We start from the raw sequence: 17,551 nt of genomic DNA, 5'->3' as shown, positions 1-17,551 counted from the left end.
ACATGGCGTCTGTAAACTTCTTTAATTTGTTTAAGTCTGAGAGTCTAAAATAAAGACAGCTGCAAATGTGCATTGACATACTGCTGAACTTAAGCAAGCTGTAAAGCTCTGTGTAGACTTCAGACACAGAGCTAACCGCAGGTTTTAGTCAATCTAGATGCAAAGTGGACAAGCATCATTTGCAAAACTCTGGCATTTAAGTCTAAACAACAGCAGAGATGACCAAAAAAGGAAATGTGTGTGGCTTGGCATGCTCTTATTAGATGTCAAGATTTTAGAGCGTTGAATTGCTAATGCTCACATAACTCATTACAGCATTATTCCTACTATGAAATATATGGTCAGTAGATAATATATTGTTATGTTTTGTGGATTAACTGTTCATTGAGTGAGAATTTTAAAAGGTTGAACTTATTAATATGCATTTCTCCTAAAAATGATTTGATGTGATTCATTAAAAGGGTAATTGTAACTTAAGACAACCTTTAATTTAATAAACATCACGCAGCACATTTGATGGTATGGTCCTCTGATGGACAAATGGTTTACTGATGGAAGGAATTTGTGTATATAAAGGTCTCTGATTTATGACATGAATTTCAAACAAAAATGTAAAATGTAAACCATTTTATTTATTGGTCGAATTATCGACCTTTGAGCAGGCCTTGATAATGGGAACCTGATTTATGGGACATTCAGTTTCAGAAGTTGTGTGGTCATTTAATTTCACTTTAGCCATATAGTCAAATCACATAAGGCTTTACCACTCACCCACAGTGGACAGCGCAGTGGATGGTAATGATGGTGACCAGCAGTGTCTGGCTATAAATGTCCATGTGAACAGGCAGATAAGCGATTCTGAAAAAAAAATCACATGCACTTTCAATTTAGGAGTCCCCCCCCACACATATCCCACAGATCAATTCAGCATTTCTTAGGTTTCATGAGACATGGCAAAAGTCATAGGATACAATTCTTGTAAATACTAGTGAATGTATAACCATTTTTCTCAGAACCGATAGAGCCACACTGAGGAACCCTGAGTGTTCCAGGGTGCTATCTGCTAGCGGTTCATCCCATGTAGCTTGTTTTAACACGGCAAACACTCCGACTACAGTCCGATATACTCACCTCTGAATGGTGAAAGAGGTGAAATGCTAATGCTGCTTCACCCATGGCTTGAAAAACTGAACTGAAAACTCTTTTCAGAGTTTAACACTTTACTTCAGCGGAGTGGCTTTACTGCTCCTTAATACCTGACCGGCAGAAGTTATGAAGTTATACATATACATACATATACTGGATTAAAAGATGCCCTGTTGATTATTGGGAAAACTGTCCGAAAAATACAATGTACTGTGTTGTCAGTCCAGTGATTGCTGTTAAACCCCATTAAAACGTTTTTGTGTGGACACAGAGCAGCTACCAGCCGTAGTCAGTCATGATCACTAACAGGAAATAAAATAAAAGGCATTTAGGAGTGTTCATGACCACTGAATTAGGTATCTGAATGGTTTTATACAAGGGTGAAAAATATGGCCATAAAATAATATTTCAGTGTATTTGTACAAAAAAAAAATATATATATATATATGTATAGATTTGTATGATGTATAGACTATTATTTGTATGATGTTTGTAGAAACATCAAAACTTGCACTATATGTTTGTCACATTTAAAGCACAACATTTATTTATTCCATAATAAGTTTTAGTATTTTTTTTAACTGTGAATATGTGAAGTAACTTCATTGGACTTCATTCTGTACAGAATCATTGGACAGGTCAGTTCCTAAAGGCCTTTGGAATGACCTAGATTTTTGCATTAAGAGAAACTAACTACAAATCAGCATTTGTTTAAATGCACTTAGGAATCAAATTGTATGGAGTTACATAAGCCTGATGTCTATTTGGACTTGGATTATGTGAGAATTTAAGAAAAGTGTGAAAGAAGCTGTGTGGATAGTCTGTTCAAAGCACAAAAAAGCTAAACAATACTGCTGTGCTATTCGCCAGTAACATTATCTCTGAAAGCTGCTCTCTGAGAGAGAGAGCGGGCAGACTCTTATTGTCTCTGTTTCGCTGCCCTTAAGTTTTAGTGCAGGACAGCTGTCATCATGAATGTGTTCTTTGAAGCCCTTCGAGACAGGCTCTTTTGAATTGGGCTGACATAGTCTGTAGCACTCTTTCATAGACTAGCATATGGCTGAGTGTGGGGTTGCTACTGATATGAGTACATTTTTAAAACAAAACCGGTTTTGAGTGCACCTACTTAAAGCAAAGCAAGTCCGTTTTAGATTTTAGTGGTCAATGTTAGAGGTGTGCAATTAAATTAATTTAGGGTATTTGAGTAGTTAATGAACAGTAGTTAACCACAGGGCAGTAAAGCAAAAGAAAAAGGGTATTATTGGGCTGTAGGCATTTTACGTGACAGTACTAGTATTAAGTTTTTTTTAGAACAGTTTTCCTAAAGAACATGCAAAATTGTGCAGCTGAATGGGTGAAAAAAGATGAGGAAACAATAACAAAAGAGTGACTGTGGATTAGAGCTTATGGTCTAATGTCTTAGAGTCTGCCGTGATGAAGTAGATGCAGTTTAGTTGGTTGTCAGACAAGTGAAACTCTATGCCATTACAATGGATAAAAATAAATGAGAGTGAATAGGAGAAACATTGGATTGAAAAACAACAAATGGAAAAGTGCAGCTAAGCATGACTGCAGATTAGAGCTCATTTACCTGCACTGAGGTAGTACATGAAGTTTGGTGGCTATTGGGACACAGGAACTCTACGGTGTGGGCGTGTGTAAAAACAAATAGGAGTGAATGGGAGTGAAGAAGGATGGATATAAAAACAACAAATAAACAAGTGCCAGTCAAAATAACCAAAGATGGTATTTATGAAATGGTGTGAATGGGTCAAGCAGAAGTACAATAGATAGGGTGCCCTTTTTGCACAACCATTTATTCTTGAAATGACAGTCCGTAAGACGTTTTAACAATGTGTGAATGAAGAGATAAAGACTGAATTTGTTGTTCTGATGTCTCCATGTTTGCAGTATCTCTTGTATCAGCACCATTAGCAGCACCATGATTGCTCAGCTAGCCAGCCAAAGTTGTTATGTCAAGAAAATGGTTCCAGGACTGTTAAAACAAGCTAATTGGGACAAACTGCTAGCTAATATTGCCATGGCTTACCGGAACACTCAGCGTTCCTTAGTTGTCTGGCTGTGTTTTCAGTGCTAACTGCAGCTAGTGGTTAGTTGATAATGCTAATGCTGCAGCACCCAGCCTTCGTGGAAATCTGGGAATGTAAGCTCACTGTAAATATACTGAAACACTTTACTCACCCAAATATACAGTTTTCAGGAGAGAAATCTGTGTAGATTAACATACGGTGCTCCTTTGACTTTTAAAGAATTTTTTTTACTCAGTTTTGTTTACTTAGCTTATCTTTACTTAACTTAGTTAGTTACCCCCCACCACCACCCAGCGGTGAGACCTGCTGAACTAAAAGGAAAACATAAAATATGGCGACGTCCCTGTTTCTTACAAGTGTTGCATAATGAGCAATGTACAAGTGTACAAGTACTCTCAATTCAAAAGGTTAAGGAAAATAAGGACTTTAATTAAAAGTTTATACAAAACTGTGTCTCATCACAATTCACTCACACTTGTATAACCTTGTACAGAATAAAATAACCATAATTTGAAAAAAAAAGAAAATAACTTTAAGAAATCCTAATGCTTAAGTACCCCTGTACATGTGTAGTTCTGAATCTGGAAGGTTCCACTGCCATGAGAAAATGTAACACTACTTATCTCTCTGTTTCTTTCTCCTCAGTGCTGTCAGATTCTGGTGGTGAACGGGGTGGACCTAGGCATTCGAGACCAGGATGGCTTCACTGCAGCAGACCTAGCTGAATACAACGGTCATCCGCAGTGTGCCAAGTACCTCCGCACAGTTGAAAACATGGTGAGTAAGGGCTGTCGCACACCGGACGTGCCGAGCTGCACTGTAAATATTTGAACCCCTTGTTTTTAGTAGAGGTGCTTTAGGTCTTTGAACAGTGTTCCTTTGCGAGGCGCAGCACATCATGATGCGCGACAGTCTTTACACACAAGTGATTACAACAGTCCAGAAGTACACTGATGTTCCAAATGTCATGGGATAGTAGGTAGACAGTAGGTAGATAGGTCATGTAGTATTAACTCAGTGAAAAACCTGGGAAGTCCTACACCTGTATAAGTTGTGAGGTGGTGTCTTGTGAGTGAGTTTAAACACTGGCCAGCATGCTTAAGGCAAGACATTACCACCCACAGTGGACAGCAGTGTCTGATTAGACTCCACATTCAATTCAGGAGACTCTACACACATATCCCACAGGTCAGTGCAGCCTTTTTTAGGTTCAGTGGGACATGGCAAATGTCATGGGACACAATATGGGTTCCCGTCTAATTACTTGTGGCTTGTCAGAGTAGTTTAATATAGAAGATATACCTATCTTTATAAAATCCTTTAAACAAATGTATTCATTCAGGTATTTAAAAAAAAAACAGGTTTAATACTTTTTCAGTGCACACATTAAGTATTAAATGCTAATAATGAATACTTTATCTCACAAAAAAAAGTATTTGCTCCCCTACAGATTTTGTTTTCATTTATGCTTTTTTTGGTAGAGGGTAGAATTCATAGTTCCATCAATTAAAACAAGTTGTCAAAGTCCTGAAGCAGCAAAGCAGCTCAAGACGATCACACTAGCACCACCATGTTTTACGTTCAATATGATGTTCTTTTTCTGAAATGATGTGTTAAGTAATAGTATGCCAGATGTAACTGGACACAGTTATACGTATGTCTTGTCAGTCTTCAGAATATATTCCCAAAGTCCAGGGGATCATTAAGATATTTGTTGGCAAGTTTGCCTTTTATGTTCTTTTTGGTCAGCAGTGTTTTTGCCTTGGAACTCTCTCATGGAGACCATTCTTACCAAGTGCATTTATTTTTGAATCATTAACACTGATTCAATAATAGGTGAGACGCACAGTTCTATAGGTTTTTTATGACCTTTTGGATGAGTTATCCATGTGCTTTTAAAGTAATTTCAATAGGCTGGTCACTCCGGTGATGTTAAAGTTTGTTTGATAATCTAAAAAATGTTAAAAGCAAAAACAAAAGAAATATGTGAGGGGGCAAATACTTTTTTACAGCACTGTATGTATATGCTATAGTTATTTAATTTTTTCCACAAACAGGCTTTCTACTTTCTAAAGTTACTTTGGTTTACACTGTTTTGTTTTTTCCAGGTTTAAAAAATTAGTGCTAATTAGTAGGGGTGTCACGATCTCGATATTTTATCGAAATCGAATCGAAATGAGGTCACGATCTCGAGTATCGAAGTCAAAAAGAGGATCGACGATCCCTCCCGCGCGCGCTACGCAAATAGCGCAGCGCGCTACGCAAATGGCGCGGCACCAACACAGCGCATCCTATTCATTTAAATAGAGATAGCCACTGCATGAGCGCAGTCGGCGGGAGTGTGATCACTGTTTTTTATCTGTCCAACGGGGGAGGGGGGGCGGGGGTTGGGCGCGCAGGTTTTGTATCTGTATCTAACGGAGGGGTGGGTGCGCGCAGGTGAGAGCGTGTGAACTCGCTGAAATGCGTGTGTCAGTGTGACTTGAGAACACTGACTATAGATCACAGTGAGGTGGATTAAAAATCTTAAACTTATAATTGACTACACCTGTTGCTTTCCATTGAATTAAAAAAACATCTTTCTCTCAGATAAAGTAAACACAAGCGTGTTTCTGACTAAAATAAAAGCTTTTCAGGAGAGATATAAGTTATGTGTAAATATTTATAAGACAATACCCACATCACTTATCTAACCAGCCTGTACTGATTTCTGCCCCCCAATAATGCTTTCAATAACCTCTTGTAACCCCTGGGAGCCAGGGGTTACACTCTAATAGCCTTTAATAGTCTTCAGTAGCCTTTAAAAGACTTACCTGGCGGCCGTGGTGTGTCCACTAAACTCCGTAGTTATAAACATCCTGAGGTTAGCAGCGCGCTAACTGACCTGTTTATAATGTAATCCGAGCAGTGCCTCCGTGCCGGCTGTTCTAACCTGCTGCTGTTAGCTGCTTGGGCTGAAAGATGAACTGTAGTGAGCTGTATTATCCGGTTAGTGGGGTTAAAACCTTTATTTGTTTACAGAAACAGTAAAAAAGGACTGGCTGAGCCCTGTAGCCCGTGGCTGGGCTGTACTGAAGTAGTGACTGAGTGAAGAGAGCGGGGCCTTGTGCTGCTGCTGCTAGTGGTTGGATGAAGAACTGCAGCTTCATGTAATGAGCAGTTTCACCAGCCATCCACACACAGCTCTGATAAACTGCTTGTTTTAATAGTGCACACTGTTGCTACCAAAAAAAGTCACTAGATGGCATTACCATATATATCTTAATAAATAATAATAATAATATTTATAATATTTATAATAATAATAATAATAATAATAATAATAATAATAAATATATTATTTAAATTTTATGAGGCATAAAATAATAACAAGAAAAAAAAACAAGAAAATCGAGAATCGAATCGAATCGTGACCCTCAAATCGAAAATGAAATCGAATCGAGGATTTAGAGAATCGTGACACCCCTACTAATTAGTTGTGTTACCATTGACAATGTAGACACATGCATGTATATGTATATTTAATGAATTACTCCTTTGCAGAGGGCTGTTTGCAACATTTTGGTAAGCAGATGCTTTATGTAATAGTGTACCAAACAATCAGTTAATCAATATTTTTCAATTATTAACTGTCTGTGTAACAAGTCTTAGGCCTTGGATGACAAATGACAGAGAATATAACTTACTTAATCCAACTAACATCTAACATTCGCTAAACTAACACTAACTAACATCTATCTGCATAGTTCCAGTTCCTAACATAAGCAGCATGCAACCAGTAGACAACAGCAGGCCTTAGCAACAACATCTAACAGCAGAGCCTTTCAAAAGCCATTTTCTCATTTACTTTATTTTATTGTCTTTATTTGGTTTGCAAATCTATTTTGTTGCAGAATATTTGGTTAGTGTGCTTTGGGCTTGAATAGAAACCTTACACCTCTGTATAGTGCCTGTATTATACAGTCATATGCAAAAGTTTGGGCACCCCTATTAATCTTAATCATTTTTAGTTCTAAATATTTGGGTGTTTGCAACAGCCATTTCAGTTTCCCTGTGGTCTTCCATTTCCTTACTATGTTCCTCACAGTGGAAACTGACACGTTAAATCTCTGAGACAACTTTTTGTATCCTTCCCCTGAACAACTATGTTGAACAATCTTTGTTTTTAGATCATTTGAGAGTTGTTTTGATGAGCCCATGATGCCACTCTTCAGAGAAGATTCAAATAGGAGAACAACTTGCAATTGGCCACCTTAAATACCCTTTCTCATGATTGGATACACCTGGCTATGAAGTTCAAAGCTCAATGAGGTTACCAAACCAATTTTGTGCTTCAGTAAGTCAGTAAAAAGTAGTTAGGAGTATTCAAATCAATAAAATGATAAGGGTGCCCATACTTTTGCACCGGTCAAATTTTGGTTTTCTGTTAGTACAATAAACCTCATTTCAATCCTGAAATATTACTGTGTCCATCAGTTATTAGATATATCAAACTGAAATGGCTGTTGCAAACACCCAAATATTAAGAACTAAAAATGATTAAGATTAATAGGGGTGCCCAAATTTTTTCATATGACTGTATATATTTTTTCTTTTTTTTTTTTCTTTTTTTTCTAATGCAATTTAACTCAAATATACTATTCAGTCTTTCCAGCTTATATAGTCTTCACAATGTGTCATAACATCCTTCCAGTATAAGGATTTATTTTGGCTATTTGTCTTACTTTATTTGAAAAACATTTCTATGTGGATTGTGCATCATATTTTAACAGTATTGGACATGTATTTTATCAGTAACCAAACAAGTCTAACCAATTTTGGCTCCCTTAAGCACCACAGTAATGTTAAACTGCGTTTAGATCAGTTGATAAATCAGCAGCAACATAAACATGTAAGACTTTTTTAACTAAAGTAAGAATCCTTCTGATGACTGACTTGGGTTCCTCCTAGACCCCAAGTCTACATGCATTTAAACATGCATGCCAATATTCTAGGCTTTATAGTAAAGTAGAATATTTGTTTCTCATTTTTAACATGATATTATTTAGATGACTAAATTTAGACACATTTATTAACAGCTTAGTTTAACAGATGTTAAAAAAAAAGTGGCATCCGTTTGTTATCGATAATGGCAGATACTCAAGGTTGGAATACCGTACCAGACCTAGCACAAACCATTATGCAACAAATTAGATTAATATATTCCTACAATGCTGCTCACTGGAACTCCAATGTGAAGAAGTTCTGTGTTTAATCTCCTGGTTTCCTCTCAGAGTGTGGAACACCGCGTCTTGTCGAGAGATCCCTCACATGATTTGGAGTATAAACAGCCTGACTCAGGCCTCTCCTCTCCGAATGCCACTCTCAACCCAGCGGGGCCGCCTGTTGCCCACTTTGACATGGGCTCTCCTTCAAGTTCACTGTCTAACTATGACTCGGCCAACTCCAGTCAGTCCAGCACGGGGGAGAAGAAGAGTTCCCCACCGTCACGAGTTCCAGCAGGTGAAGAACATATACACACTTTGACACCTACTTACAGACAGGTTTTGTATCTGTATATGTTACATGTAAAGTCTATGTACACATAGGAATATATACTCAATTAAGGTCATAGTAGTTTTAGTGTATACCAATGACTTTAGAAAATCATACATTTTAATGACAAATAGCCATTTTCATGTCATTTTTCTCATCTCCATTTTCACCATCTCCAGTGTCTAATTCCAGCAATTACTTTTTCACCTCATTTTACTCTTAGGAATGAATTGATTGACAGCCTTGGCTGGAGCCGCCCATCCGCATTACATTAAGTAACTAAGTTAGAGCCAAGCTATCGGGTAACTAGCTAGTTATTGATTGTATTGTGTTGTCGATTTTATTAAAGGAGAACTCCAGTTTGAAATTGACTTTGAGTGTAGTAAAACATGATAAAGAGTACTAATCTTTGTTGAATAGCCCACCTCCGTTCTCCCACAGTTTTCTGAGCTCCAGTAATTTTTTTACAGTTTGGTGTTTTTACACCATTATCCTGGCTCAAAGTAGCTCCACATTTCATTGGTAGACTCCAAAAAGCCCTGACTTCAAAAACGAGGGATTAAGAACTTAAAAGTGCACAAGAAGCATTAGGCGCCTTAAGGTAAAAGTTAATAAAGTTACACTACGTGTTGTAAACAGTGGTTTTTAATAAGCTTCTTGTGCACTTTTAAAGTAATAATGCCTCGTTTTAAATATCAGAGCTCTCCGAATTCTATCAAGGAGGTGCTGAGTTACTTTAAGCCTGGATAACGATGAAAAAGTAATTTATCTGCAGGGGCAAAATATGCCCCATATCTTCCATTCTAAAGCATTTTTGGACAAACTGTAAAAAATAACTGGATCTTGTAAAGCTGAGCGAGTACTAACCTTTCGACAAAGGTTAGTACTCTTTATGATGTTTTGCTACAACCAAAGTCAGTTTCAGTTCTCCTTTAACAGACTCGTACAATATTATTTGCTGTTTTATTTCTATACGTCTGATGTTAGAGTAAAATGGCCAATATGGTCTAATTTCTTGTTGCCCAGCCCTCTTACCTTTAAGCTATCAGTAGTGAATGCTGACTCAATTGCAACAGCTTGGGGGTTAAAGTGAATCAGCTCAGTCACAGCAAATAGACATGAATATAGCTCCAGAACTGTAATTTAAAGGGATATTAATAATTCTGTAATATAATGCTAAATAAATAGTAATGAACCACACAAATTTTTCATTAAAACATTACACTTTATGGAGAATCTTGACTATTCCATTTTTTTCTGATGCTTTAGGCTGTGTTGTGAGCACAATAAATGTGGCCTAAGATGCTTGTTCTGGGAGAAGGGGGTAGGCATGCCAAATGAATAGATTTGTGTGCATCTGCCTCTAGTCTCTACAGCTCTACTGACTCTGGTTGTAAACTTGGCAACATGGTGAAGAATTTTGGTTTAATTTCAATGGAATTGTAGGGAATAGCTTCACAGTGTCCAGTGTTTTTTAACAGTCATTGCTTTCTACTGTTATATTTGCAGTACATTTTGCGATATATCAAAACACCATGCATTGTTAAACCATTAATAATATTAGACATGGAATTTGCATGTAATATCTATATTGTAATATCTAGTATCCCAATAATGATAAAAACATCATACTATGCAGCCATGCTAATCATAAATGTGTCTACAAAAAACATTTAAAAGGTACAAATATATGTTGTCATGGCCCTCTAAATGTTACACCATTAGACAATATTAAAAGTATCATCATGATACATTTTGTGTCACTTGATGAAGCAATATATATTTTTAGTACACACAAAACTCTTTTTAATTGTTGTTACAATCATCTTGCCATCAATTTAGCCTCCATGAATCTGACCCCTGGAGTTCCCTGAATTCCTGTGTGTTTTGAACACAGCTATCTCATACCCGGTAACCCATAACCTCCAGAGACATCCTTGGATGCTTAATGCAGCATGTGTGTACTATTGTCTTAACAATTGTGGGAAAAGTTGTGTTCACTGAGCTGGAAGAGCCTCTGTACAACTGTTGCCATGGTGTCGTCAGGGCCACCTGCTGGGAGCTGAGCTGGTAGTGCCCTCCAGTGGAAAGATTGAGAACTGTCACATTTCTTCCCACCCATAGTTTCTTACCTTTATTTTATATACAGCTCTGAAAAAAAAATAACTTAAAAAGGTTGTATTTATCTGATTTTACCAAATTGGAAACTATTGGAATGTAACTATTGGAATGCCACTCCTGGTAAATTTTTGTACCAGGAGTGGCATAAAGTTATCCAAAAGCAGTGTGTAAGAATGATTGAGAAGAACATGCCAAGATGCATGACAACTGTAATTAAAAAACAGGGTTATTCCACCAAATTTTGATTTCTGAACTCTTAAAACTTTAAGAATATGAACTTGTTTTCTTTGCATTGTTTGAGGTCTGAAAGCTCTGCATCTTTTTTGTTTATTTCAGCCATTTTTCATATTTTGCAAATAAATGCTCTAAATGACAATATTTTTATTTGGAATTTAGGAAAAATGTTGTCTGTAGTTTACAGAATAAAATAATAATGTTCATTTTACTCAAACATATACCTATAAAAAGCAAAATCAGAGAAACTGATTTGGAAACTAAAGTGGTCTCATAATGTTTTCCAGAGCTGTATATTGTATTTTTGTCAGCCTTTCTACAGTTGCAGAATATGTGAAAATAGCTGAAAAACAGTTTAATTGTTTTAATTCTGGTCTTCTGTGTAAATACAGGGTTGAAGACAGTAGTTAGCTCCTCTTCAAAGCTGCAAAGCTGAGAAACACCCACCTTAAAGTTTTACTTTCATAAAACAGCAACCATTGCGCCTAGAATAAACTGTCCCCTATACTCTGCGTGCATTGCCGTAAAAGTAGATTTATGAGTAAATTCAATGTAGCTTATTTTATTAGGCAAACTAAATAATAATTAATTTAGATTAAACATATGAGAAGGACCATCTGACCTGAAATCGTACAAGGTGTTGCTCTGTTGTTATTGGGATAAGTAAGAATAAGTTAATTTGTTAGAGAAAAATTAAGAAATTGCTGACAATGTGTTTTTGTTTGTCAAATCAGGCCAAGAGTCCACCATCAGTGACATGGAGACATACATGGAGATGCTGAATCCTGATGTGACTGGTGGTGGGGTGCAAACGAAAGAGGATCCAGCACGGCTTCCACCTCCTCCCACTTTCCCTCCACCTCCACCTCCGCCTCCCCCAAGCTCCATCCCACCACCTCCACCAACGTACCCCGCACCACAGCCGCCCGAGGAGCAGGGGTCAGTGGAGTTTCTGAAAGTGAAGAGCAACCTTCGTCACGTGGACAATGACCCAGTGAAAAAAAGAGAGGTACAAAATACATCCTGTATTTCTTATACTAAACTCTTATACACGCACATGCAAAATGTCATGGGACATGGGCTAATTATAGTGTCACATGACTAAAGAGTGCAGCTGCATAATATGCATGTGGGGTGTTCTGATTTAAATGAGAATGTATAGAGGTTTGCACAGACTGGGATTAATTCAAACCACCATTCAATTCATTCTTTATGAATCCATAGTGACAGTAAAGATATATAAGGGTAAGGGTATGATGAAAAAAGTCTGGTTTTCGAGAATTAGTGGCAGTGTCTTTTATATATCGTCACTTTCCAATGAAAAAATATTTTAGTCAATTTTTAGCTTACTACATAATTTAAACAGAGAAATTGTCCTTTACAATGTGCCATAATTTCTTGATGAACAGACCAATAGAAATACTTAAAAATTATGTGAAATTTAACTCTTTTTACATTGACTTCCATTAAAAGTTTAGAAAGTTTTTTTCTCTCTCCTGTAAAGTTGCTGTTTTGAAAATATTAATTTTTAATTGGACAGTGACGATATGTGATTCCAGTCCACTGGTTTAGAAATGTGGCTTATATGGGAATGTATAAAATATATGAAGTAGTTACCAAACAAAGTTTGTTTATCAGAGCCAGAAAGTTGAGACAAAATTATATTGAGTCCAAAAGTTTGATAAATTCACTGATTGGCAAGTATTGGACTGTCTTTCTGGTAATTTCTGTCTGGGAATATTAGGGCTGTGTGTTGGCAAGAACTTGCCAATACGATACATATCACGATACAGGGGTTACGATTCAATATATTGCAATATTACAGCTGGGCAGTATTGTAAACAAATACATTTGTGAACAGCAACATTTAAAGTGATGCACAAGCTATTGTTTCCTTTACATTTAATAAAATAGATCGATCATTCTGCAGACCCGTTCAACCTTACATGCCGCTTTTATAATAAATATTGTGCAAAAAAATACTGAGATTCCCTCTGGAAGCTTCTATATGATTCTTGATTATCCCATTTTGAAAATCACATTAAAACAGTAGTTTGATTAATCAAATAAATTCAATATACCTCCCACACCTAATTACAATATATTGCAATATTGTAAGCAACTCGATATATTGCGATTGTTTAAATCAAATTTTAGGAAAACTAAAAACACTGTCACACAGTATCAAATTTATGAAATAAATAAATATGTGAAAGAAAAAGAGAAGTACAACACAGAGTTGAACACTAATAATTAAAATAGAATACTGTGTTTTTTAAAATTCGACACAGTATTGCTAAACCAAATATTGCGATACTTCGATATAACAATATTTTCTGACAACCCTAGAGAGCATGTCCTAGTTCAGGGGTCGGCAATTAGTTTTGGCTGCGGGCCAGATATTTTCCAAGCCATTGCGTGGTGGGCCACACAAAAAATCTGTTTTTGGAAAATGAAGCAGGTAAACCCAGGACGAAGAAAAAAGAAAGAAAGACAGAGAAACAGAGAAGACGTGTAAACTAAAGTTCGCCTGAAAGCGTTTTATTATTCTTTTTTTTATCATTCATTATAGTTCAAATAACCGCACGGGCCAGATGTTTACGCTTATTGCCGACCTATGTCCTAGATTATCGTATTTTCACCATTAAGTTGAACTCATGTAGTAGGATATAATGTAACAATGCCTAGTTGATTGCAGCCTTTTTTTTACCAATCTCAATTCTGTAACACAAAATGCAAAGAAAAGCATGTTGGGAAAGTCCTGTTTAAAGCATTATTATACACTTTTACAGTATGTACAGATGTCTGTGGCAACCCCGTCTCATAACAACATATTTAAGAATAATTGCACCCATTGCTGACAATGATGTGCAAATGGGCAAACCCTGTTTGTCTCGTCCTTTTAGAAAAGTACTTTTGTCCATATAGTATATTTACATTCATTACCCTAAGGAGCACACCGTTCTCAGAAAACATATGAGCTTGAAACCATGGCTCTTCTTGGAGAAAGAGTTCTGCACAAAACTAAGCGCAGCGTTTAGTAGCCTCCTAGCCCTTATCTGATTGAATGAAGCTTTTAGAAACCTTGCTGTATGGAATGAAAATGTTTGAAGAATAAGATAAGATGTTATACTTATCCTAATGGGCAGAGGATAATGAATAAGAGTGGATAATATGCCTGGGAGTAATCCAGTAATCTCAAGGGTGAATGGTGTGTGGTCCGAATGCGCTTATCAAACAGGGCTCAATTGAGCCCCTGAGGTTTATTGTATTCAGTGATGTGTTACTGAAACCTCGTCAGGAGGTGTATATATAGTAGCATGTCCGCAGCACATGGTCTCATTATACACTGCGAGAACCCTGTGAAGCATTACATCAAGCATGAACAAGCACAGGAACAATAAGTCAGCACAGAGCTGATAAGCGTAGGAGTGAATAAGGGCTATTATTTTGATTGTGTGACTTTATATAGCATGCTTTACTCATCACCATTAAAAACATTAAATAGCCTAAATGCATTTCTGTCTTGCTTTTAAATAAAAAAGCAATCATAAAAGTACTATTTTAAATATGTATTTCAATGTCCTTGACCTCAGCATCATAAGTTTCTCAGCAGTGCAATTTTAGTCATGAATTTACCTCAGTAGAGCGCTTCCAGTCATAAATGTACCTCAGCATTGCAATATTAGTAATACATTTACTGCATTAGTGCTATTCTAATTATACATTTAACTCAACACTCCTACGTAAGTCACATGTAAGTGAAACTTACACAGAGAAAAGCAGACAGTCTTTTGGTAAACAAACAAATGCTAAGGCTGAGTTACCTCAGCTATCATTAGTGTTCTAGCCCTCTGCAACTTGTATCAACTCGTACTGGGGTGCGATTGGAGTGTGGGTCTGCCACTGCTGCTTAAAAAAAATCTTAATATATTATTTGATCTTTTCACTTCTTCAGCCATATCGCAGAAGGGCTGTTTTTGCCATTTTCAAACCCAACCTGATCTGAATTCTGCTTGTATTCAGCTTTGGTAAATTATATATATATATATATTAAAAGGCAAAGTGCCTTGGTAAAAAAAATAATTTGTGATAAACTGCCACATGTCCATAAACTTTTAACCAAAAATTCAAACTTCTACACAGGTCACATTTTTAGAGCTGCATCAACCAAATTTTGCAAACATTTTGAAGCAGTAGTATAATTTCATGCTTTGTGCTTTATGACTTGACCTGACTTTCGCTTTTCATAAGACATTAGCATAAATGCTAACTAGTTTATGATATAGCACAAGTCTTAACATTAATCATTAACCCAACTTTCCAACAGGCTATTTAGTGTCCATAGCAGTAGCTATTCCAGTGGCATTCACTTTAAATGTGATACAACCAAAAATCATGGGATATGAAATGACCGGAAATGATAACACACAAGCAGGAGAAACAAACAGTTGAAAGAGTGTGGGGGTAACTAAGATAAATAAGAGAACATTTTTACCTTTTTACTGGAAGTTTCTATGGGTCCTTTCTTCATAAAATGAAACCTAGCAAAATAAGTTAATGTGAAAAAAAAGATATAAGGATCTATGCCCATATTCAGTTTATTGTGTATGATGTTACTTTAAAAATACAAAACCTTAGTGATTCAACAAAGCAGTGTTATTGGATTACAACTTTAAATGATGTAATATTTTTCATAATACTGAAATCGTTCAGTATACAATATACATGCTGGTGTACTGGTGGTCCTCAGAGGCCACTGCAAATTCTAGCTAGTCAGTGTAGCAAGGCGGCACAACTTCTGCCTGACTGTAGTCCAGTCGAAACCTGAGGCCCATCTCTCCCAATGTTGAGTAATCAGCACAAAAGCACATAATGAAGCTTTTGTGCTCTTATCCTAATGAGGGCTTCCAGTAGCAGAGCACTCTCAATGCTTCTACTGATGTGCTGTATGATGGACCTGACATTCATTTAACTAATTAACTGTGCCAGCACTCCCACACAAATGAGCTCCTGGGTCATCTGAGGGAATTAAACTGTGCTACGCTGAAGTAGGTTTTCAGAGCTTCATATAGTCCCTGTTGCCCATGAACAGTGTGTCTCCAAAACAGCAACTTTATAGCAGATGGACCTTAATGTAAATAGATTGTAGTGTTTCATAAAAATAATAATAATTAATATAATGAAATAAACACCTGCCAGATTAGAATAGTTATTGCCATTATGTTATTGTTATTGTCCAACAGTGATAAGTTAATTGCAGAGGATCAACAGCATTAATAACATATTGCATATTGCATTTAGGAAAGTTAGTTAAGCTTAATACATTTTTTTGTGTGTACTGACTGGGGCTTATATCAACAGAAAAATCCAGGATCGGATATTAGAGGATTGCAAGAGTCCATTCCCATAACAGGTTCCTCCTGTTTGACCATGATCTACTTTTAAGATATTAATTTGAAGCTCTTAAAGCTTTTAGGTTTATACAGAAAAAAATATATTGCATTGAAGATTGCAATATCAGTATCAGTTTTATCAAAGAAAACCTGTTACCATCTGAGAACATTGTAAAAGAAAATCGAACCACCTGCAGTAGCCACAGTTTAAATTTCATTAATAATATTTAATAATAATATGTAACAGAACTGTATACTGAGTGCAAAAAAGAGGAGATAGATAATTAATACGCATTCCTTACCTGTCTATCACACTAACAGTAACACAACCCCTAACTGAGACCTCTTCTGTCACCCCTAACCCAAACACTGACTCCTCTGTCTTCTCGATACTGCCTTGATAACCCGTGTGCCACTTTAACTGCTCAGAATATCCTGTAACTATAAGCAGATGATGGGTTGAGCTGAAGGACCATCATGTTCATTTATTATCCATGTAATGACAAAACTGATATGAGCTGTGTTCCAAAACCTTGCTGCAGTCGGGTTAGGGCGGGTCATGTGCTATGAACTGTGCTATGAAGACTCCTTCTTAGTAGCCTATTGGTTACAAAAATGGAACAGTCCAAGGCAGCGTAGTGAAGTCACCTGACAGGCCTGGCTTTTACAGTTGTGAAACAAAACCTTGGGGGGGCTTTGTAGCTTTTTTAATTAAAATTGTATGCTTTGAAGGCTTTTCCCTTCATTTCAAATCAATTTAAATTGTTATATTGATACAGTGTTGTACAGTACAGTATATTTTGTGGTAAATACAAGTAAACACAATACTGTATTTTTTGCACCAGAAGACGCATTTAAAATCTTACAATTTTCACAAAAATCATTAGTGTGCCTTATAATTTAGTGTGCCTTATTTACGAAGCCGTAAATCCACTCCACTGAAGTGCAGGGTTATACAGAAGTTACAGTTTAGTTCCCCAGCACCAAGCCTGGAGCAATATTAGCATTAACAGCTAAGTGCTACATCTTGCGGTAGCAGAGGTAAGTATTATCTGCCTGTAGCCTGCT

General features: G+C 36.7%; 1 protein-coding gene across 10 annotated transcripts in view; it reads left to right on the top strand.

Annotated features, from left to right (window-relative positions):
* Positions 1-17,551, top strand: part of espn (espin) — a 101,639-nt gene that overhangs the window by 32,339 nt on the left and 51,749 nt on the right. For 6 of the 10 annotated variants that reach the window (XM_049485545.1, XM_049485542.1, XM_049485543.1 and 3 more), the window contains exons 5-8: positions 3,843-3,974; positions 6,741-6,761; positions 8,471-8,699; positions 11,822-12,096. In XM_049485545.1, the coding sequence (XP_049341502.1) occupies positions 3,843-3,974; positions 6,741-6,761; positions 8,471-8,699; positions 11,822-12,096 (657 nt within the window). The remainder of the gene's footprint in view (positions 1-3,842; positions 3,975-6,740; positions 6,762-8,470; positions 8,700-11,821; positions 12,097-17,551) is intronic. The other 4 variants (XM_049485544.1, XM_049485551.1, XM_049485550.1 and 1 more) reach the window with 1 other exon arrangement.

Source organism: Astyanax mexicanus, chromosome 12 (assembly GCF_023375975.1).
Source record: "Astyanax mexicanus isolate ESR-SI-001 chromosome 12, AstMex3_surface, whole genome shotgun sequence".
Lineage (NCBI taxonomy): Eukaryota > Metazoa > Chordata > Actinopteri > Characiformes > Acestrorhamphidae > Astyanax > Astyanax mexicanus.
The sequence above is the reverse complement of the archived record's forward strand: the minus strand, read 5'-3'. Positions and strand labels throughout refer to the sequence as shown.